Raw genomic sequence first — 23136 nt, 5'->3', positions numbered from 1 at the left:
GCAAGAATGGCATAAAGAACCACCAAGGCAGGCCCATTCATCTTACAGAATGATCTTTTACACTAAAAGATAAACCATACAGCTAATAATTTCTTCTCCTTCTTCTTTTCCCCCTTACATATATTTGGAAATCCGTTTCCCTCCAAGAAATTTGCTGAACCCGTATGAAGCAAAGTTGAGTAGCTCCTGGGCCTAAGACCTTATAATCCAGTACAAACAGGAGCTAGGCAGGAAAACAGAAAAAGACAAAGGAAGAACACAACCACCTGGAATTATAGCTGACTTCTCTTCTAAAAACTATTTACTGTTTTCATCTTCTTAAAAAAAAAAAAAGTTTATTTTGGGATGGAGAGCAAGACAGGGGCAGAGAGAAAGACAGAGAGAAAGAGAGGGAGGGAGGGAGGGAGGGAGGGGATCCCAAGCAGGCTCCACACTGTCAGCGCAGAGCCCGATGCAGGGCTTGAATTCATGAACTGTGAGATCATGACCTGAGCCCAAATCAAGAATCAGACATCTAACTGACAGCCAGGCACCCTGTTTACTGTTTCAATATTGTTTCTACAAGTAGTAAATAAAGTCAGGGAGGAGAAGGTTATCTAAGATATGCTTTCATGGGTTTCATGAGATGGGACCCAGAAAAATGAATTTAAGAATTGGTGACTCTGATGTCAAATTCTGGAAAGTTATTAAAAAAAACTCTGGAAAGTTATTTTGGTTATTAAAGACCAACAACCTTCAAAAGTGGCAGCCAGGGTTCTAGATCCTTCTAGGGTGTAAGGGAATAAGGAAATGCAGGTTCAAGAGAGGGGCCACGTTGACGATAGTGGGTGGAAAGGGAGACTGTGCCAAATACCAGGAGTAGAACCGGTGACCTGTGACAGTGACCAGGGGAAGGGGTATGCCCTGGGTACAGTGAGCAGCCCACCTCTCTGGCCCTTGTTGACACCTGTGACAACTTGCTAAGTAGGAACATCTGCAAACAGCTTATGAATGTGGGCCACTGATGTTCTAGAAAGAAACCCTGAGTGGCTAGTTCTACACACAAGCCCCACAATTCTCCACCAACGGCTGATGTGCTATGTGCTTACACCCAGACAGAGACTGATACCACTTCTGCATCTCCCTCACCACCCCATGGTAGGCCCCGTAAAGCTCGGTGGTTCAAATGCAGCGCCAAGTTAATCTTACACTTTAGGAGAGAAATGATTACACTGAGCAGGGAGCTACAACTGCAAACTTCTTTCCCATCTGTTCCCCAATATGCTTCAATCACTCTTAATTCCCCACCCCCCCAGCATTTCTGCAAATGCTAGGACAAGCAGCAATCTTAAAGAGATGGCAAGAATTACCTGCATAAAAGATAATCAGAACAAAATAAAGAGAAATTTCAGCCTTTAAAAGTTAGTCACGTGCAAGGAAGTTTCTGATCTCTGGAAGCAAAGGCTTCTACATTCACAAAGCAAATGCCACTGTCCCCTCTAATAATGCAGCCAGCATGCAAGAACAGTGTCCATATATTCAAAATACAATCCTGCCTATGGGAGTATGAGGCATCTTCCTTAGTCAATAAAAATAAGAATGATCATTATCGTTTAGCTCAGACTATCTCTGTAAAGATACTAAAAACATAATGGGGTGGGGTCGGGGGCCAAAACTTGGCTACAAAGATGTACTAGGCCTGGGTTCAAAAGAGGACAGTCTTCCTGACCCTGATCCAGAGATATGTTTAACATGACAGTTGAAAGCCTTTGAAATGTAGGCACATCTTGCTTTGATTTTGTAACCAATAGAAAATGATCCAGAACACTGGTTTACGTGCCCACGTACTGCTGTGAAACAACAACTATATGTGAATGGGCGTCAGAGAGGAGGGGAGGACCCAAACCATGCTCTAGGGCCCCACAAGCAAGTATGTTTTACCTCAATGATGCACTTTGGGTTATAGTTTGAAGGAGACAGAAAGCAAGAATGAACCCAACAATCTAAGTCTTCCTATATCTCTAGTATCATCAACCAGTGGAAGTTTTTAGGAATTTCCCAGAAAGTAGCTGGAATTTGAGAATTAGGGATAATTATGGACTTTAATAAATAAGTAACTAGCTGCTGGGCATGGCCTCTTCCTCCCATGCTTTGGATAGGCGCTAAGTACTACTGCCAACAGGATTACCAGGAGCTGGAAGCCCACGGAACATACAAGGCACCCCAGGGTGCTCAGCCACCTGGCCAACAGTCACCTGGCTTGGCCAAGACGAAGAACATACCTCTTTCCCAAATGCAAACACCTTAAGGTAAACCGCCTTCTCTCACTAAAGGAGGAAGCATGGAAAATTCTGTAGCAGTCTATAAAGGCACTTGCCGTCATCCCCAATCTCCCCTCCTACTTACAGTTTTGTTTTATTGAGACTGAAGGACAGGATGACAAAGCCAGAGTAATGCACAAAGACAAGATTACATTAAAATAAATTGAAAAATAGAGCTAAGGTATCCAAAGTACTTGTAAGAAATCATCTTAAAAAGTATTCCCATTGTTTAGGCTACTAGGAATACATTTGTGAAGTAAAGAATCTTTTCATCAAATTTACTCCAAAATTGCATTCTGTAACCATGGCACAAAGCCTAAGTCCACTTAAACAGAGATACACAGATACACAGAGTGAAGTGAACAGGAGATGAAGGAGCTGGCAAAGAGAATGGGCAAGAGATGGTACTGAACAGAATTCTCTCCAGATGATCTGGCATATTTGTCTGAGGCCCAGGAGAGCTATGCACATGTGTCCTTTTTGGAGCCTAAATAGTGCGGCCGCCTCTTCCCCCAAAACAAAAACTGTTTTTTTTTTTTTTTTTTTTCCCTCCCTATTTAGCCAATTCTGCCAGTTCTAAGCCTGTCCCTCTCATCTCTCTTCTCCAGGGCCTGCAGGCCTGAAGCCGCCGCTCACAGCCAAAGGTGGGGAAGACAGCTCTGAGCTGGTGTGGATCTCAGCCAAGGCATGCAGCTGTGCCAGAAACCCCTCAAGCCCCTGGGTGGGGATAAAAAGCTAGCCCTGGCCTCCCCTTTAGCGACACACACACACCTACCTGGCAAGGCAGCGACAGCACAAGACTCCTCTGAAGAGAGGGAGACGGGCTGGTGGAGGGCCTAACAAGAGTGGCCTGGAGGAGGCAGATCTGTGCCCATCATGATCAACTGGAAAACCACCCTAAGTTTCCCAGGGAAGGAGGACAGAAAGTAGATGACGGTGGATGAGGCCACATTGTTGAGTACTGCAAGTCTAGCTGCCCTAAACTCAATGCTTGTTATGTGGACAAAGAAAAAGGCTTAGCTAATAAATGACCCCTTGAATAGAGATGACTTCACTTTCATTGCGTTTAGATTTTTTCCCCCTACATTTTTTTCTTTCTGTGAGGATGGAAAGGTACTAAGGGGCAGGTAGAGATCACAAAGATGACTACAAGATGGCTTGCTCAAGAAGCCAGGTTCCCAGGACTGAGGAAATTATCTCTAGGCCCTCACTGAGCAGAACACTGGGGTCAGTGCTTCAGTTCATAGCTGAAGACAGTGAAATGAATGAGTGCTTACATGCAACAATTTCAGCAGCACAGTTGGCTAGCCTCTACCATAGCATTGGTCAGCTGTTAAATCTAGTGACACTGAGCACATATGTCATTAAAAATGCTTGACCCCAAGGATGATACAGTAACTCCAATGTGCAGTGCTAAGTTATTAAGGAGCTGGTCTATGTACCTCTTTGAGGTCTCAGTAAAGCTGAGACTCATGCAAAAAAATCTTCTGAAAGATTTTTTAAGAAAGTATTACAGTAGACATCAGGAAAAAAAAAAAAACAATCAGATCTTTTCTGGAACTTATTTCCTACGTTCTTTTTGCTTCAGAGCATTTTTATTTTTATTACCATCATTTTTTCGTTGCTTAAAAATTTTTAAAGGTTTTATTTTGGCCCTGGGTAGGTAAAAGGAAATTGTGCTGCAGAATTTTAGGCCCTTAGTTGTGTTTCACCAGCACAGATCATATCAGCATTGAGACAGGTCTTTGGCAGTAACCTTCCAGATATTTTGGGGGGCTTTGCAGAGAGCTGAAAAAAGTAGAAGGGAAACAAAACAAAACAACACAACACAACTACCGGAGGTCACAAAGCCATGGAGTCATCTGCTGCTGAAAAGCATGGTCACCAGATGTGGGGAACTACTTTCCAGCAGTGCACTTAAAGACCACGCGTTCTCATTGTCTGCTTGAATTTAAGTCAGAGGACAGTTTTTCTCCCACATCCTTTTTGGAATGGGTGAAACTTCTGATCATTACAAAACTGAGGGAGAAAGCAAAGTTGTACTTTTTATTTATTTGCTAAAAACTATGACAGATTCAATCACAACTGAAATGGAATGACATAAAATACTTCAGTGTCAATTGTTCCATTTATGTAATATTAATACTCATAACAAAATTCATTGTCCCCAAATATTTCACCACAATCAGTAAAAAGTATAGAATTTTGAAAGGCTAAGTAACAAGTAGACGTGACACATGATTGGATGGAAGGCATGGAAAATTAAATTTAGGGCTTGTGAAAAGAACCAATATTTTCTTGTGCACAAAGCACTTACTAATCTCAAAGGTATTGTGAAGGCCCTCTAAACCCTCAATTATCTACACGATCAATGATGACTCTCTCCATTCCCAGTGGAACTGCCTTCTTGAATCTTCAGTCTCATATTTTCCCAAAGACAATCCCCAGGTTTTATGCACTATGACTCTGCAGCAATGATGGATTTTTGGCCATGATTTGTGTTATAAGTTCATAATTGTGTACCTGTCTACCATAACTTACAGCTGATACTTATTTTAATATATAGACAAGAAAAATTATTTGCATGCTTATAAAAACCAGAGGAGGTAAAGTTTACTTGAGATGCGGGATTTGGAAAGGCAAGCCTGGGCTTTTATTGGGAGTTAAAGCATAAACATTTTTGAGTCCACCTAAAATGTCTGGACTAATGTAACAGACTTCTTTGTTCAGAGCAATGACTTCTAATCTTAGATTTGTGACACCCTTGGGTGTCTCCAGCTATCTCTGGAGGGGTTGTAAAATTACCTCCACAAAATGCCAAGTAAAATCATTTAAATTCACTTAAAAATATGCCACACGTGTTTAGAGGCAAGGGAGGGTGTCCTGGAATCAAAAGAGCTGTCATAACTATTACAAAAGCTTGATCCTTGTCAACTATCTTTCAGTCCAAGCCAACTCATGAACAGATAAAGGAAAATGAACAAGATGAGATAGCCTGTATGTGTGATTTTGTAGTTGGAAGAGAGAGGGAAGGAGCTGGTTATTTGGGACAGTCTTTTTTTCTGGAAAACCTTTTTTAACCTCTGTATTTACTTACTAATGCCTGAATTAGCACTGACTGCCAACTGGGAATCCAGTTCATAGCCCTTCACCTAGTTGCACTGACAGTGGTGCCTTAAAGTTGGTTCAAATGATCTCTATTTGGCATTAGCTTCTTTAACGCAAGTACACACACACACACACACACACACACACACAAATGCAGACAAGGGCAGCTACGCAGGGTAAGCTTAACTTAATTTTGTCAGTTTTCCCCTCAGCTTAATTAAAATGTTATCCTGAGATTACAACAGGGATTATACATCACTGCTCCACAATAGCCAATTCTAAAATTCCTTGGTCACGGCAACATTAATAACTAAAACACAATTGTGGCTTTGCCACTGGGAAGCTAGCTTATAGCCATTACATTTTACTATAGCTTCCAAATTCCCAATAAAATATGTTTCCTGATGGGTTATTGCCCCAGGTTTGATAGCTTTCTTTACTTGGAACACCCACTTTGGTCATCTGATAAATAGGAACATGGATTTCTTCAACAAGAGTCACACTCAAAAGACTTCACAGGAAAAAAAAAAAAAAAGTATACATTTTCCCATTAAACAGGCCTGCCTTTTCCATAGAGAACACAACTTCGGTGTTTTTTGTTTTTGTTTTGTTTTTTGCATATCACTGCTTAGTTGTACTAAAACCCACATTTTACATAAGCCTAGAATTCCAGAGAAATTCTTTACTAAATGATTTTCATTTAATCTTTCATTCACCCTGTTAATTGCATGCCAAGAACAAGAAAAAGTTCCTTTTAAACTGTCTTTTGTATCATACTTCAAAGATTGTCTGAAGAATCAAAAATCTCCAAGTTATAAGAAAGAAAAAAGTATACTTGCCTTATTTGTAGCAGTAGCACTGGATCCAGGGACCACGGGCACATTCGTCACTTGAACTGAAAGATAATTATTATCTATGAGCGGCCAGGCTCCTTCCACTTTGCATGTCTGAAAGTGATCCTTGAAAGTTCTAAGGTGAGGATCTCCGAACAAGCCACAAAAAAGGTAACTGGGAGGGTTCAGGTCCCCTCCCCTGTGTTCTCTGGCTCCTGCATGGCTGTGATAGTTACAAGGGTCATGGGTCACTTCGGGGTTGGTAGAGGATGTGGGTCCATCCTTAGAACAGTTCCTCTGGCTCATGAGGTCACTGATACCCAACACAGCAGAATGGTACACCAGGTTACCACGGCAGGCTTTTGAAGTTCGCTGGGTGCAGCCAGCATAGGCACGCAGGGCCTTGCAAAACTCAGAGTCAAAGCCGTCAATGGCAGAGTTCAGGTGTGAAGTGAGGGACACAAAGTCCGTGGTACATTTCTGGATTCGACATTGGGCCGGCTGTTGGCAGTCACCTATGAGAAAAAAGATAACACCAAACGTTTTTTAAACGCTTCATAACTTCCTGAGCTACATGAGAAAATGACACTGTCCTTTGGGAACAGTTTGTTCTATTCCATACACTCCAATTTTAAGAAAGCCTTCAGAACTAGGGTTGCATTGTGCTTCTTTTTCCCTCACAAATTAAGCCACTGGGAGAAAAACTGCACGCAATCAGTTACCTTAAAACTTTAAATCATGAACCACTATGAGGGAACATGAGTCTGAGCCCAGTATTCTCATGTTAAAATTAAACGGAGTATTTGATCACTTTGCTATTGTTTATAGATTTTGAGAAAGATTCTTCTTCTCTAAGGCCAAGTTAAAGATGTGAACTTTGTTTTGATTTTGCTAAGTGTATAACTCATTTGCTTTGGAAAGCACAAAACCATGATTAAGGTTCCACACCTTAGGTAGGGATCCCTAAATTTATAGCATTAGTTAAAACACCTTTACTTGATTCTAGTACAGCTATAGGGTAAGAATATCAAGAGAAAATCCAGGTACTAAGTTATTCTGCATTTCCTTAAGGATGTTTATTGACAAACTGTATATAAACCTACAATCTCCTGGATGCTACAAAGTGTAAATGTTCTCTTAAAAAAATAAAGTCAAGGGGCACCAGAGTGACTCGGTCAGTTGCGCATTCGACTTTGGCTCAGGTCATGATCTCACGGTCAAGGAGTTCTAGCCCCTGAGTTTGAGCCCTGCATCGGGCTCTGTGCTGACAGCTCAGAGCCTGGAGCCTGCTTTGGATTCTGTGTCTCCCTTTCTTCTCTGCTCCTCCCCCCCCCCCCCCAATTGTGCTGTCTCTGTCTCTCAAAAATGAATAAATGTTAAAATAAATAAATAAATAAATAAAGTTGATCGTTTAACCAAGCTGCAGATTTACTTCTCCCTTAACACCCGTCACCATTGGATCCCAATCCCAAGCAGCTCATCAGGAAGGGTACACTGAATCAAAAAGGACACCACACTGAAATCATGCTGCATAGGCAGATGACTGCACCAACTGTGTTTTATCAGAACCAAGGAAACATAGCACACAGAATTCTTAGAACATATATAAATGACTTTTTTCCTTAGGTCGACAGTTCCAATATACCTAATGATTTAAGCAAAGTTAAAATGAAGTAATGAAAAACCACCTACTACTGCCCTACTATTTCACAGTTTTCAAATGATGTTTTGCCACTAGCTTCTCATATAAAAAAATAAAAACATCTCAAAGCATAAAAATATGTAAGAATTGCCAATACTAGGTCAGTTGTATGTGCCAAACAGTTTAATATTCTGGTCCTTAAAGTGGGAACTCTAGAATTACTGAAAAGGAAAGTACTTTTCTTAATCATCCACCTCAAGTTTTATAGAAACTAACTAAGACATATTTTGTGTTACTTCCACATTCTTTTTAGGTCGTTGCACTGGAGGAAGTTTCAATCCTTTCAAGTCTTAGGTACCTCGGCTGAGAAATGAGGAGACTGTTCTAAAAAGAACTTCATGATCTTTTACAGGCATAAAATATTTTACAATTCCTATTCTAGATGTGTGGGGGGGGGAAGAGTATCATTAAGTATATAATTATTTTAAGACGTGGACACAAACTTCAGGATACTATAAAGATTTAGGACTTCATCTGATGAAGACTTAAAACTAACCCTAGTAACATTCCAGAAAGAGACTTTAATCTTTTCAGTATTAAAGTACTTTTAAGCCTGAATGAAACAGCCTGTAATCTGTTTCTAGCTTGAATTCAGCAGAAAAGACTGCAAGATGACAACCTCTTAAGCCACCTCCCCACCGTTTTTAAATTTCAAAGACCAAGAAGAGAAAAATGTAGTCTAGATAGGGCATTTACTTTAACCTGAATTAAAAAAAAAACAAAAACAAAAACAAAAAAACCCAGTATTTTAATACTTTGGAGCTATGGAGTTACAGCTATCACTAAATCACACTCAAAAAAAAAAAAAAAATCACAAGCACACCTTCATGTGTTTGGCATATTTCATGTTTACTCATTCCAGAGTTGATAAAAAGCAGCTCCTGTATTTATACATTTCCTCTCTCCAAAGTAGATCAAGTCAAGTCATTTTCAACTGTTTTTACTCAAAAAAAACCCAATCAACCCCAAAAGCATTAAAGCCATTTTACAGTTAGGAAATTCAGGACAAAGGGAAACTACAGGCCTTGTCCTGGCTGGATCACAAATGGGTAGAGCAAAGCCCAGGGCGCAATGCCTTTCCTCAAATCCCGTTTTCCTTCCTCATATCACATCTCCTCCACATTCCTGAGTCTCACACAACAGTAGCTGATGGCTTAAAGACTTAAGCAACTACTGTATCAATTATGTTTTTCTTTTTAAATCAGAGTCATAGCAAGCAGAAAGCAAGGAAATGAAAGCTGGACCAAGATCACTCAATAATGAAGAGCTCCTGGACTACAATGTAAATGACAGCACAAGAACTTTCCGCTAAACTTCCAGTGCCTATTTGTTCTTTTTATGGTCTATAAAATCTATCCGAGCATACATTTACTTATAATTATTTCAAATAGTCATAAAATATTCCAAAGTAAGAGCATGAAATGCAAATGCAACTGTTCAGAAAAGAATTTAGATTCCCACCTCCTTCTTCCTTCCTCCCCCAGGCCGCCCACCACCCCCCCCCCCCACTCCTTCCCTTTTTTATAGCAGGCAGGTGCTGATTCTTTTGAGAAATGACACATAAAACAGAACTCCTTGGGTTCTTTTGTTTGGGATGAGGTTTCTAACAGCCTTTCAAATAGAGATGATGGGAAAGAGGAGGGCTAACTAGAGAGTGCATCTGGGTCAGCAGTTTCAGCCCCACTGCAGGCTCCCGTATAATGACTAATTTGCAGCATACACCCAGAAATATCCAGGCTTCATGAATTTATAATGACAGTGCACACTTTGCCTGTTATAGGAGGTAAAGTAAGCTTCCTGTCAAAATGCCAAGAAAATGCAGAGCAGAAACAATCTCAAGGATGTAGCCAACAAGGCCATGAAGTGTATGAGTAAGCAAGTAACTCCCATATTGGATCTCCATTCAGGAATTGTAGAGATTTGCTAAAAGTGGGGGATGGGGGGGAGGTAGGGAGCAAAGTGTAAAAGTTCTTTTTTCATTTCCTCAGGGCAGAAATCAAAACCTGCAGTTACAGATCTCTTCATTTTTGGAGTCAGGTCATCTATGATTGGTGTGGTACTATTTTCATTCCAGTTAATGAAAGTGCTAAAGGATTTGTGGGTCTAGAGCTCTGGTTAATGATTCAAAGACTTCACCATTCAAGACCCATTTCCTTGATGCCAGGACTGCACGTGTGAACTTGCCACACAATCACCAGTTTATAATAAAAGAAATAAGATATGCTGAAGCTGAATTAAGTAAAATGCAGAGACATATGGGGTGCTGTGGCAAATTATATGGATCCAGGCATAAAACATATGGTAGCCCATCTGCAAAGAGCACTCAGCTAGGCTCCCTTCTCTGAGAAACAATCCTTGTATGATCAAGAGAAAAATGCTTCAAAGCTATCTTTCAAAAGGAGCCCTTTCTTCGATAACCAAATTAATCACCCAACCCCAACAAGTTGTCCTGAGATATCACTCACCACAGAAACTCTAGGTAGAATATAACAGTGACTTTAAGTGAGGGCACATTAAGATACTGAGAGGAGTTTCACATTCCAAGTTTTTGAAATAAGGCACCTTAATTTTCAAAAACATTAAAACAACTTCTTAGGGCTTTCATTATTGGCCAGAAAAATCTTCAAGGACCACATTCCAGTTCTGTAATAGAACTCTCTGGCAACTAAGGGAAACAATATTCCAAGCAGTCAAGAGGGACACACAGTCCTACCCAGTACTTCAATTTCCATTTCAAGAAACCTACACTTTGACATTATGAACATATATTCTTCACACAAAACACTTATGAATGTAACTTTTGACACATCATGAAAATTTTCTTGGAACCATAAGCAGATTGACATTATTTTCTAAGGTTCTAAAGTCAGTCATTTAAAGCCTTAATCATTGTAAAACTTACTATTACACTCTATGTTTCCCCAAGTGAGTGTTAAAATGCAGCTGTTCCATCACAATGCAAAGTTACCAAAAGTAAATTAAGTCTCCTCAAATGCCACATTTTTTTTTCCATTACTTAAAAGACCTCCCAGATTTTTAGAAAGGCTGGTATGACTTAATAAATAAATACTACTCCACACAGTTGGGTGGCATTACAGTTCACGATTCTCCAGATCACAGCGTTGAGACTGCTGTCATAAAATACAGGACAAAAAGATCTCAAAGGAAAACTTATCTAATGCTCTAGTTCTCAAATTAAGAGAATTTAGCTTCAATTTGGCACTAAAGAATTTTTTTAGACAAACTCCTAGACGTAGCCCTTATTTATAAAGAGCATCCTAGATACCCCCTCCCTTGAGATACAAACGACATAACACTGTATTAGTGAAACTTATTTCACAACAAAAATAACTATCACCTGCTAGAAGGCTCATCTGTAGGTCTACCTGGCTAAGGACAGAGAACTCACTCCGCTTCCACAGGGGAAGCGCCGACCTCCAGAAAGCAGGGAGATGTGTCAACCCCTCCGGGAACCCGAAAACACGCGGCTTAACCACAAAGCACCAGTTTTTCCACAGAGGTTGAAAGCTGAACTAAAAGCAGTTTTGGCAAATACGAAGAAATCCCTGTTTAAAGACGTTTAAGTTACTTCGAGATTAACCCCCCAGGTTTTCAAATTCCGGTGAAATCTTTACATCTGGTGAGATTTCTTCCCCTCGTCGCCACCCCCAACTCCAGAGAAGCAGCACAAGGCTCCTTGTCTCGCTTCGAAGGGGGCGGCGGCGGTGGAAACCTGATCCCAGCCTGACTTTCAGTAAACACCAATGCAGCGAGCAATAAAGCATCCGGAACGTTTGTCTCGGGGCCGCAGCCCCCACCGCCCCCGCCCGCTAAATCTTCGATAAGCGACTGTTGGGAAGATTTATCAACGGTCCGAGCCGAAGGCGGGGAAACGCGAGAGGGAGGGGGAGGAGGCCTCTCCTCTGCGCCCTGGGCGCGCCGCACGACCTGCGGGTGCGTTCCTGCCGCTGCGCCGTGAGCCCGGCAAAGGTGCAGGGCTGGAGCCCATGAGGCCTCTACCGTCTCACCACGCCACGCCGCCCTTCTGCCCCAACGTGTGCCTTCGGGAGCCGGAGTGTTTGGGAACAAAGCACTTGGACCTACAGCTGGTTACCCTCGCGCGCGCGCCTCATACCTGCGTGGAGCAGCCCGAGGCTGAGCAGCAGCAGCAGCAGCAACGCCAGGGGCGGCGGGCAGAGCTGGGGACGGTGGCGCTGCTCAGCCCCGGCGGCAGCGGCGGAGGCGGCGGCGGCGGAGCAGGAAGGTGCTGCTCTCAAGCCCATGCCCGTCCATGCAGGTCTCGTGGGCTCCGGCGAGGGCGGCGGCACGGGCGCCGTGGCGGGTTCGGGGCCGTGGCTGCGGCATGGACCGGGGGACGTGCCTCGCTTTCTCTTCTTCCTCCTTCAGGCCCGCGACGGATACGGGCCGCCGCCACCGCCGCAGCGAAAAGCGCGCCGCGGGCGGAGCGAGGCGGCGGCGGCGGCGGCAACGGGGCGCAGCGGCATCGCGGCGGCAGGCGGGGCAGAGGGGGCGGGAGAAAAGACACAAAGACGGTGAGCTTAGTGCCGAGCCCGGCCCCCAAAGCGCGGGCGCCCTGGTCCCGGCCAGCGTGGGTTCAGCGGGCGTGGACCCACTGGAGGCGCGCCCAGCCCTAGCGAGCAGCCGCCTGCAGCCCGGATATTTCTGTGCCGCGACCCCGCGGTCAATCAATCTCAGCCTTGCACTGCCGCCCCGCCCTCCTCACGCACGCCAATCCGCGTCGTCTCCACCCCCGACCTAGCCCCTCCCTCTCACCCCATTGGCTGCAAGCGCTGGTCCTCTGGGCTCAGCTGGCCACTCGCAGGGGACAAAGCGCCCGCCCCTGCTCCTGCTCCCACCCTCAGATTGCTCATTGTAATTTGAGTTCCGCGTCCGCCTGTTGAGAGTCCTGTCCGTCGCGCCCGGGCCCAACCTCCTCCGCGCTCCCTCCTCTTCTATTCCCTTCACCCCTTTCCGCGATTTACTGTTTCCTCCTGTCCTACAGAAATTGGCAACGGCTACTCCCTCTTGCCGGCGTTACAAAGGAAGCGGCCTTTGACTTTCCTTTTAATTAATGTGATTGGGTTCGGCTTTCCTTTAAGGTGTTGTGTGCGTATGTGTTTTAAGTCACCCCCACTCTGTCACTCCCGCCCCAGCTCCTGCTCCTGAGAGGAAGTGGGCGCTTTTACCAGGCGCCTGGCGGCAGGTCTCTTCGCAGCCAATCACCTCTGCGGAACCGTGTTCCGAGCCCTTTCCGGACGTTTGGTAAAACTAGCACCCCACCGCGTTGGAAATCCGATTGTAACTTGCGGTCCGGAACAGATCGGATGGGCTGGGAAGGTACCCACCAGTTCCCGGTGGAATTCGCTAGCAGCTGTTCGAGGCTCTGGCGTTACTGTTCCTCTGACATTTCCCTTCCTGAAAGCAGCGGGGAGGAGTCTGAGAGTGGGCGAACTTCAACGTGTTCTGTTACAGTGTAATTAGATTAATGAGGATAGTGAGTTTTTAATGCAGTGTAGAGTAATTATGCCATCATTTCTTGTTGCTCGGTGGCTTTTCCACAAATTTTCGTGGTCTTAGTATATTAATTTAATGGCAGATCGGTTTCTACTTTTGCCACTTGGATGGATCCAAAAATGAGGAAGAAACCCCAACTGTGTGCCACAAAAGAGGTTGGCAAGTGGAGACACAGGAAAGCATGTTGTGAGGTTGATGATAGGTTCCAATCTGTTATCAGTAGGTGTGAAGTGGTATCTAATCTAAAAGATGGCTTCAAAGGCTCGGAGTTACTTCGACTGCCCTTGCCTTTGCCTTTCCTCCAAAGGGCTCAGGGCTGCCATTTTAAATTCACTTATAGTCAAATTGTAGCTTGCAATTCTACCCGCTCGCTACTCATAATCTCTAATTGGTAATTTCGTATCAACCACGGACACGTTAATATTCCACATGTTACAATGTGCTAATCAATGGACTAGGATAATTGAGGGCAAACCTTATATCACTCCGGCTTACTCATTAGACACATTATGAACTGTACAAACCACTAGGTCCCTAAAGAAGAATGCCTATCTATTTTTACTGTAACTTTTCATTACTTACTTATTACATACTATGATGACTCAAGTGGTAAACACACCTTTCACTGCCCAAGATATAATCCAAGCCTTGTGTATATCCATAATATGCTTAATAATAGCTTCAGAGTGGCCTGGAGAAATGACTTTTTTTTGCAGGAGGAGTTATCTGATACGATTTTTAGATAATATTATGGAGTAAATACTATGGGACTAAAAATTTACTCCCTTGCAATTACTACATAAATCAAAGAACTAAAGTTAATGAAATACTGGTCAACATCTTTTTTTTTTTTTTTTAAAGTAATCAAATGTGAACAGCTTTGCAAAGTATGTTGCCAACAAAGACTACTAACAGTAAGATGGTTCTTTTTCCTTAACCCAAGATTTAATTTGACCCTTATGAAAAAAGCATGGCAATTTATTCACCATACTTCAGAACACATAACCAAAATTTAGGGATCAAATTCAGTTTAGTTGGGGTCTTTTCGCTGTCATTACTTGCTATGATTCCACCCTGCCCCCAGCCTCCACTTTCCCCACCTCCATATCCTGTTCTTTAGACACACACTGCTCTAAACTATCTTATCAACAGAGGGCGTCCTCGAGTCACCACAAATTCGGCATCGGAATGGAACTGTTCTTTAGAGGGAAAACTTCATTTTTTCTAAGGTGCTTTATTGCTCATCTGTTGTAAAATTTGACAAGCTCAAGATTTATACGCCTAACAATTCATTTTTTATTACCACATAAGTGTTCAGCCGGCTAGAGTAAAATGTTAATTTTCACAATTAAACCGCAAGGTGGTTCCTGTTTTCAAGACTTAAGGTCAGTTGACACACTCGCAGGGTTAATTAGGACTGGTTAGCAAGATCCCCCGAATTGGCTTGGAAAGTAAGAGCGTGGTGAATGGTCGCTTATAGCGCATCCACTCCTCCAGCTCGAATGCTGCAAGTTAGGAGAAAATTTTAAGATTACACAAAGAAAAATCTGGTTATTCCCCCACCCCCCGTAAAGTCAATGACTTATAAAAATTTTACATTTTAATCAGGAAAAAAAATCGTGAAGTGACAGCTCGCACAACTCACAAACGCACCCTATTCCTTGCCATCTCTAGTCTTTCTCCCTTCATCTTTTTCAGGAAGAAAAGATGAGACCAGAACAGCACAATTAGGGGTCACAGCAAAACATCCCATGGTATGAACGTGCGAATGGATAGAATTAAAACACATGTCAGCAACATTAATGGGTTCTAAATAAGAATTACAGGTTTATTTTCCTGAACCCATACATGATGTCTTAACTATTCCCATTAATATATCTCCATTTCCATAAATCTAACATGAGGGTCTCTCTGCTTAACAGATCACCTAGGACAGAGGAGCTACCAGGGTAGCGATTTGTTCAACCCATTCTAGAGTAAAGGCCCCCTCGCTGCTTCCCAGTCCAGGGTGGACGCAAAGCTGGGGCTAAAATAGCCCTGAGTCCCACAGCCCAGCAGAAAGCAGCTAGTGGATTGTACTTACATCATTCTTAACCCTTCCGCTCCTGGAGGGGGCTTGGCGGGATCAGGGGGCCCCTGAGCTCCTGAGCACGCAGGACCTGGGTGTGAGAGAAGACCCCAGAGCCTGGCGTGAGCGCTGCGCCCCCGGAAGGAGAGGGCCCGGGGCCTGAGTGGGGCTCATCACCCGAGCGTACACAACCGGCCCCCACGATCCCTGCGGGCTCTGCAGCGGATCGCACCGCTCAAAGCGGCAGGTGCAAAAAGCATTTGGTAGCCGCTTGCCAGCGCGCGGAGGTAATGCGCTTCCTGTCCATTTATCTCAGGAAACCAGCGCAGCCTTCCCTTCCAAACAAAATTAACCTCTCATTAGCCAGCCACTCACTCCGGAGAAGGCCTTAAAAGCTTTACCAGCTCGCTAATGTATTTAGGCTTTTCTTCCAGGCAAACGCAGCCGCGGTGGTGACTGTCATCATCAGCCCTGGGGGATTCCTCTGGGCTCCCCTGGGAGCCAAGCGCTTACCGACCCCCAGCCTCAAGTCTGGGAAACTCTGGCCAACCTGGATCTGTTTGCGGTACTAGTAGACCCGACACGCCTGAACGGACTTCGTGCCATAAGTAGCCCAAACAAGTTCCCACTAGTTTGAAGAGCGCCCCTCCTATCAAACAGCTCTCCTATCCTCAAGAAATGGGGAAGGGTACCCGGGAAGAACTTCTACGGCCAGCTGTCACTGGGCCATGGGCGCTGACCGTCCTTTACAGCGCAAGCCCAGTCCGCAGCGGGTACGTGAAGCAGTAATTTGAGGTATGGGGCGTAGTGTAAGTTAGGATCTAGCTGATTCCAGGAGTGGAAAATCAAATGTAGTTCTGGGTCTGCAAATGGCAAAAAGAGGCCTTTTGGAGCCCTGGGGTTTTCTCACCCTGGCCCCCTGCCGCCCTGAGGCTGGCAGATTTATACCACACAGGTGGAGCAAGACCTAAACAAAATAGTCCCGGCTGCTGCCTGCCGCTCGCCCCCCACGTCCCCCTGGCCCACCGCAAACTTCGACAAAATAAACAACTCACCACAGGCATTCCCTTGTCTGCAGCGCGACGCTTGCCAGCTGGGAAAATAAGCCGCAAGCCACGCGGCGGGGGCGCAGAGGGAGGGCAGCGCGGCGCCCGCCTCTCCCCCCCAGGTGGGGGCAGCGATACCCGGGGGCAGGAGGGAGGCTCCGCCTCGGGGGCCGCTCTCTCGCCTCCTAGACTGCGGAGTGAGCGCCCGGAGAGGGGCTGCACCCTTCCAGCCAGCGCGATCTCTCCGCCACCTAGGGGAGGGGGCGGGGAGACAAATCTCGCAATTCCGTCCCGCTTTCTCCAAGCGTCTCTATCTCCCCTCAGGTCTCAAAGAAGACCAAACCCGGGGGCCCTCACCTCACCCCCCTCCGGCGTCACACCGCCCCCTGCCGGCACTACCCGGATCTTTCCAGCGCGGCTGAGGAGTGGCGGGTGGCGGCGTCCCCGAGCCCCAGCCTCCAGGTCCGGGCTCAGCTCTCGCCATTCTCACCGCCTCCTCACCCCAAGTCCCGCACAAAGACGCCTTTCATGCCGCCAGCGCCACCCTCCGCGCCGCCCTCCACCGGGTCGTGTTGCCTTTGCCCACCCTCGGCACCAACCGATTCCCAGTTGGCGATCGTGCCAGCCGTCTCGGGGCCGGGCGGCAGCGGACACGTGCAGGCTGTTCCCGCTCTGCGCCGCGGCACAGGCACGGATGCGGTCCCGCGCCCGCCTTTCCAGGATTTTCGGTAACTGTGCACCAGCAGCCACAAAAATGCACCCCTTCTTCTCCATAAATGATCTCCGAGGGTCTTCCTAGCGTGTATAAATAGTGGGTATGTGTGGGGGCGGGGGCGGGGGTTGGTGTAAGGCGTTGGGGTAGTGGCAGGAACGGCCCTCTGGACTTTCGCTGAAATAAGGAATCTAGAGATCTTTCCTGTCCACCTGAGGTGCCAAAGTGGCAAAGTTTACAGCTTACGAATGCCCAGGATAATGATTTGCGAATTGTGAGGGGACGGAGAATTTAAAGAGGCACCTAAGACACAGGTGAGGACGTGTGTTATAGAGAACAAGCCCACAAAGATGTTTGAGGAAGGACAGTTACTTGAATCCCAGTAGAAGGTGTGGAGGGCAAGAGGGAAGCGATTAGCTTTCTTCCCCTAGGCTGATCTTCCAATGTTGAAAATGAGCATCAGAGGTATTCAGCGCTAGCTATTGCTCTGTGCGTTCACTGCCTGGCACGAGCAGGCTGCCTCTTCTTGTCCAGGCAAAGGTTCAAGCATCTTGACTTAGGTAAATCACTTTAGTACCTTTGACCCTCTCTAGCTTTCTTCTATTCTCCTGTCCTCAATATCCCTTAAAGTTTCCTGATCTAACGCTAGAGGCAGCATAGGGCAGTATAAAGAGGACAGAGTGAAAATCCAAGGAGGAGGGTCCTGTCATGACTTTCTGAGTGGGAGTCTTGGGCGACTGATCTAATGTCTTTGAACCTTGGGTTCACTATCAAGAAACTGTGTTAGGGGCAATGGTCCCTCTGGTTCTTAAATCACGTGACAAGGGAAGCCTCCTCACACTCTGTTTAGGTTCCCTTTTCAAGAGTTTTCTCACCTTGCTTTTTCCTGTCAAAGTGCCAATCAAATTGAAAAATAAATATTAGGGATATTTTAAGGTAAATGTAAGATACATTGAAAAATCCTCTTCTTGCTACTTAGAAAATAATAATAATAATAATAATAATAATAATAATAAAACCCAAACCAAAAAACTAAAAAGCATCTCAGCTCCTGGTCCATAGAAACAAGGAATTTTAATGTCCCCCACTCGCTTTGCCTTTGAAAAGCCACACCAACAATCAGCAGCATAGAGCTTTGATTTAGAACCTAAAGGCCAGTCTTATGGTTTTCTTTTTCCATTTCCTTCCACCAACACAAAGACAAGCTGACACATAGTGGTGAAAAAGAGTTCAAAGCAAGCCTCACGAACCCAGAGAATGTTTCCTAATGCAGACCCAGTCCTTGCTCACTCCCTTGCTAAGGTTGTTTTGGACATTACAGAAATAGTAGGCACAAGCTGCCAGAATCCCCTTCTCCCCACTCCTTCCCATAAATATTGGGCAGTGAACCTGGATGCTAACTTGTCAATCATCATGTACATGCGTTCATTAAATCAATACCTTTTCTCTAGCTTCATGATACTTTCCAGGATTTTCGATTCACTACCCACTTTGGAACACGGAGCCTTAGTTCTCCCTCTGGGCAACCTTAGCTGTTTGTTTTCTGTGGAATCTTTTCTGAAACCAAAACAAAAGAGGGTGAAATTTCATAATGAAGTATTAATTCTTGACCTAAAAATCTCTTGCTTCTTCAATTTCATAAAAATTTCAGAATTGCTTAGCTTTCATAGCAATGCACACTTTAAAAAACCATCCACTAAAGAAAACTCTTTAGTATACCTTCACTGGGGGAAAAAGTTCTTTAAACAATAGTGGTGGAAAAATATTTTGAACTTATCTAATTTGGTTGCTTTCATTTGTATTAGTCACCCCTGCCCATGGTCCCATTCATACAAGCTAAAACTGGTTATATTTCTGATTGGACCTTGGATGTTCCATTAGTAAAAGGACATAGCTTTTTTTCTCCCAAAATTCTATCTTGTTCAATGCTCCACGACTTTTTTTTTCTCTTACCTCACTTTAATCTTCCCTTTTTTTTTTTTTCTCATACCAACCAAAATAAACCAAAGATGGGAATAGAAAAGTCACAAGAAATCGCTTTTTAGTAAAATCGACTTACCATTTCTGTGCTGTTAAAAAACCTTCTGATGATGCAATGTGTATTTGCACCACCTTCTGATTTTCCACTTAAATGTGATGGAACTTCAGCTTTTAAAATGTTCAGCTAATGTATACATCCAATTCTCCAGTTGTTAAGGTCATAGCTTGTTTACTTTTGATATTTCTCATTTTTTCCCTTTGGCAGATTGGGGGAATCATCTCAAATATCAAGTAGCATATGAATCTGTTTTCTAGTATTTCTTGTTTTGGTTTTCTTGCATATTTAGTTGAAATTCTTCTCTAGTTTCGGACTGATTCTCAATTTGATAATTCCTTTATGTACTCATCATGTTTGAGAATTATTATTATTGCTAATAAATTACACTATTTTAAATATTAATAGTAATTATAATAATATTGTTAAGAAACGGAATATTTATAAAATAATGCTAGGAGAAATGCTACTTTCTACATGTGGTTAATAAAAATAGCTTCTGTAGTTAAATATTATTGAAGTTCCTCAAGATCTCTTTTTTATTTTGGAGAATCATTGTTTAAATTGAGTAATAACATAAAGGATCCAAGACCTACTTTTACTTTTAAAAGGGTGAGAATTTGCTATGCCTTTTTCCCTCTATATAAAGATGTAAGACAGCTGTCTTGAACCATCAGCACATATGATGGTTAAGGTAAAGAATTCAGGTAAATTGTAAATTTTAAAAATGGAACCTCTGGACACATAGCTGTTGAATAAATAAAAGAATATCAGAATGTGAAAACTATTTTGTTCTTTCAGCAATGTAAGCCTAACTTTCTAGAAAAATCCTGCAGTTCTAAAATACTCCTACATATGTGCATAATAAAACAGGTAAATGAATGCATATTAAATTCATAAAGTCAATATTCATGAAAAAAATATGTGATAAACAAATAGACCATAATCTCCTTGAAGTGCCAGGAGAAAAGCCATATTTTTTGGTCGGCTTGGCATTAGAAAATCTTTTGTCATGAACCATTTAGCCATTCAGCACAGTGTAAAACAGTAGACATGAAGCTACAGGGACTGGCCTTTTTCCTATTGTATTTGCTGATTATTTCAATTGCAGTCATTATACACACATGCTATCTTTTCTGGATCTTGTAATATGAGTTTTAAGAGGCTAAATATATATACCCCCCAAATATTCACTCTTTTTCATTACATTTGCTCTATAAAAAAATAAACTTCCAGCAGTTGGAAAATAATCTTTTTAGAAAGGTAAACAAATGCAAAGTTATTCTTCTGTGAACTGGTTTAGATCTATGGTGGCAATTCATAGTTTCTTTCATTGGCAAAATCTCTATTCAGACACTCACCTGTATACACAGTGGCAAGAAGGTTATGAAAACATTACAGAATGGAATATACTACAATCCTTCAAATTCCATGAAATCTAAGATATATGGGAAATTGGATACCATGTATTCTAATAGTCAATACTACCAATTAAGAATTTTAAGTGCTGTGTTCTAATATAATAGATGATATACGCTTATACTTTACCAATATTAGAGAAAATTCCCCAAGCATACATTTTAATTCAATTTAGTAGATTGGAACAATAATGGGACCAAAGGAATCTGTTCAAATAATCACAAGTACAAAAATAGTAAGTATTCTTTTCCTTCTTCTCTTCTCATGTTTCATCATCCCATCATTTCAAATTGTCCAAGCCACATAAAGAGGCTCGGGTCGTGTTTGCGCCAGAAACAAGGCTAGACTCAAGCCTGAGAATGAACCCAGGGATGAAAACTGCATGTTTGTCAGAAGCTTGAGTGAAATAAATCTGGCTGAATTCAGGAGTGGGGTTTGTTTCCGAAGAAGAGGATCCTTTAGGAGTAGGAAAGGATTCTCAGAGGTCAGTCTCTTGCTGCTGAGTTGTTAATATGCTCTTCAGCTGTCCCAGTTGGGACTGTCCATCAACAAAGAATGTGAGGAATGTATGAGTGATACAGGCATCTATGCGAAATAGATGAAGTTCCCTTTCCCCTGCCTCTCGGGAAGGGTTCCATGGGGGAGATGGGAATGCAAGCCCCAGCCCCCTGGTAAGCAATCAGCACCCAGGACACTTGCTCCTCCTTAAAGAAAGGATACTAACTAAATACAAATCCTTTTAATTCTTCCATTAAGCAGCTGATTTTTGAGCACTCACTAATAAGCTTGGCAATCTTCTAAGTCCTCTGGATACTGCTATAAACAATTCAGACAAGGCTCTTTAGAAAGTACATTCTGGTGGTGGAGGGAGAATAAAGGGTTAAATAAGTTAATAAACAAAATAGCTTTAATAATGCTATAGAGTTTGAGGAACAGGGTGCTATGATAGAGAGTAATAAACGTGGGAAGGAGCCACCATTGAGGGAAGGGACTTTCTAAGATATCACACCTGTAATGAAGGCCTGTAATGAAATGGGGCAAAGGATTCCAGGCAGAGGTCAAAGTTTCAAGGTATGATCAATCTTGGAGTGTTCAAGGAACAGAAAAACCTATGGCAGAAAGTACCTTAACCTGGGAGAATTTTAGAAATTTAAACAGAGTTCTTTAATTCCCAATTGGCATTTGAATGAGGGGAGATTTCTTGGTTGGTTCTAAACCTCAGGAAGAGAAAAAAACAAAAACAAAAACAAAAAAAACAACAACAAAAAAGCCCCGGAGATAGTGTTTATTTAATTACTAGTATGAGCGACATCTAGTATTTGGAGCTCTAACTGCACTGTCACAACCTCTGTCTGAAGCACAGATCATTGTTCTCATTTTCTAGATGAGGAACTACGTTAAAAGATTTAAAAGCGTGGCCAAAGATACATAATGAGTGATTGGTACAGGATTTGAACTGAATCTTTCTGATTCTAAAAGCCAGTTGTTTCCATTGGACTTCATTGTTCTATATTATTTACTGGACAGTCTTCAGAGATTGATCCTAAAGTTTTGGAGCCACTGACAAAATGAGTATAGTTAATAGGCGAATTGAAAATGAACTGGCTGGGAAAAAAACCTTAAGAATTATTTTTAAAAAATTTTAAATAAAACCTGTGGTCCTCTTCCAGCCCAATCAAGAATCTCTCCTTCTCTCCTCAAATAGAGAAGAGAGCTGGAGTCTCTTTCTCCCCACCTCACATCCTGCCATTCTGTACAGCTCTTATCAAGACTTGAATGAACATTCTTGGCTTGATTAAATGCCCAGTAGCCTATGGTTTTATCTTGGAAGTACAGGTTTTGATACACATTCCTTTAATGGGAGGTCTGTATGTTTCTTTCTATGTTTTTAATGTTTATTTATTTATTTTTGATGGGGGGAGGGGGAGTGTCAGAGAGAGAGAGAGAGAGAGGGAGAGAGAGAATCCCAAGCAGACTCCAGGCTCCGCCCAGAGCCCCACTCAGGGCTTGATCTCACAAACTATGAGATCATGACCTGAGCCCAAATCAAGAGTCAGACCCTTAACTGACTGAGCCACCCAGGTGCCCCAAGGTCTCTACGTTTCTAGTGAATTCACAAACAGAATTATCTTATGAGCATGCTCTTGCCTGATTCACAACTTAGCTTACGCCATTTCCTTATTATTTAGGACTGTGTGGCTATGGTAATGCATAAGTAGTGTCCATGTTGCCAGATACACAGTAATACTAGTGTTTCTTACCACATTCAGAACCTGGAAAGAGAACTAGGGGTAATGATGTGGAAAACTTAAAACAGAATCATAATGAAAATAATCCAGGTCATCAGTGCACAGCTTCATCACTGCACTCATTATTAC

The 23136-nt window shown here is 43.2% G+C and overlaps 1 protein-coding gene across 4 annotated transcripts in view; it reads right to left on the bottom strand.

Annotated features, from left to right (window-relative positions):
• Window positions 1–17381, bottom strand: part of RGMB (repulsive guidance molecule BMP co-receptor b) — a 29401-nt gene extending 12020 nt beyond the window's left edge. Inside the window, exons 1-5 of one of the 4 annotated variants that reach the window (XM_045499306.1) lie at window positions 17179–17277; window positions 16602–16843; window positions 15562–15637; window positions 12079–12344; window positions 6248–6756 (exon numbers count right to left, since the gene is read on the bottom strand). In XM_045499306.1, the coding sequence (XP_045355262.1) occupies window positions 6248–6756; window positions 12079–12344; window positions 15562–15566 (780 nt within the window). In that variant the 5' untranslated portion in view covers window positions 15567–15637; window positions 16602–16843; window positions 17179–17277. Of the gene's footprint in view, window positions 1–6247; window positions 6757–12078; window positions 12345–15561; window positions 15638–16601; window positions 16844–16949 lie in introns of those variants that run through there. The other 3 variants (XM_045499320.1, XM_045499313.1, XM_045499327.1) reach the window with 3 other exon arrangements.
• Between the last annotated feature and the right edge of the window lie 5755 nt (window positions 17382–23136).

The sequence above is a fragment of the Leopardus geoffroyi genome, chromosome A1 (assembly GCF_018350155.1).
Source record: "Leopardus geoffroyi isolate Oge1 chromosome A1, O.geoffroyi_Oge1_pat1.0, whole genome shotgun sequence".
Lineage (NCBI taxonomy): Eukaryota > Metazoa > Chordata > Mammalia > Carnivora > Felidae > Leopardus > Leopardus geoffroyi.
This window is presented reverse-complemented; position numbering and strand designations above follow the sequence as displayed.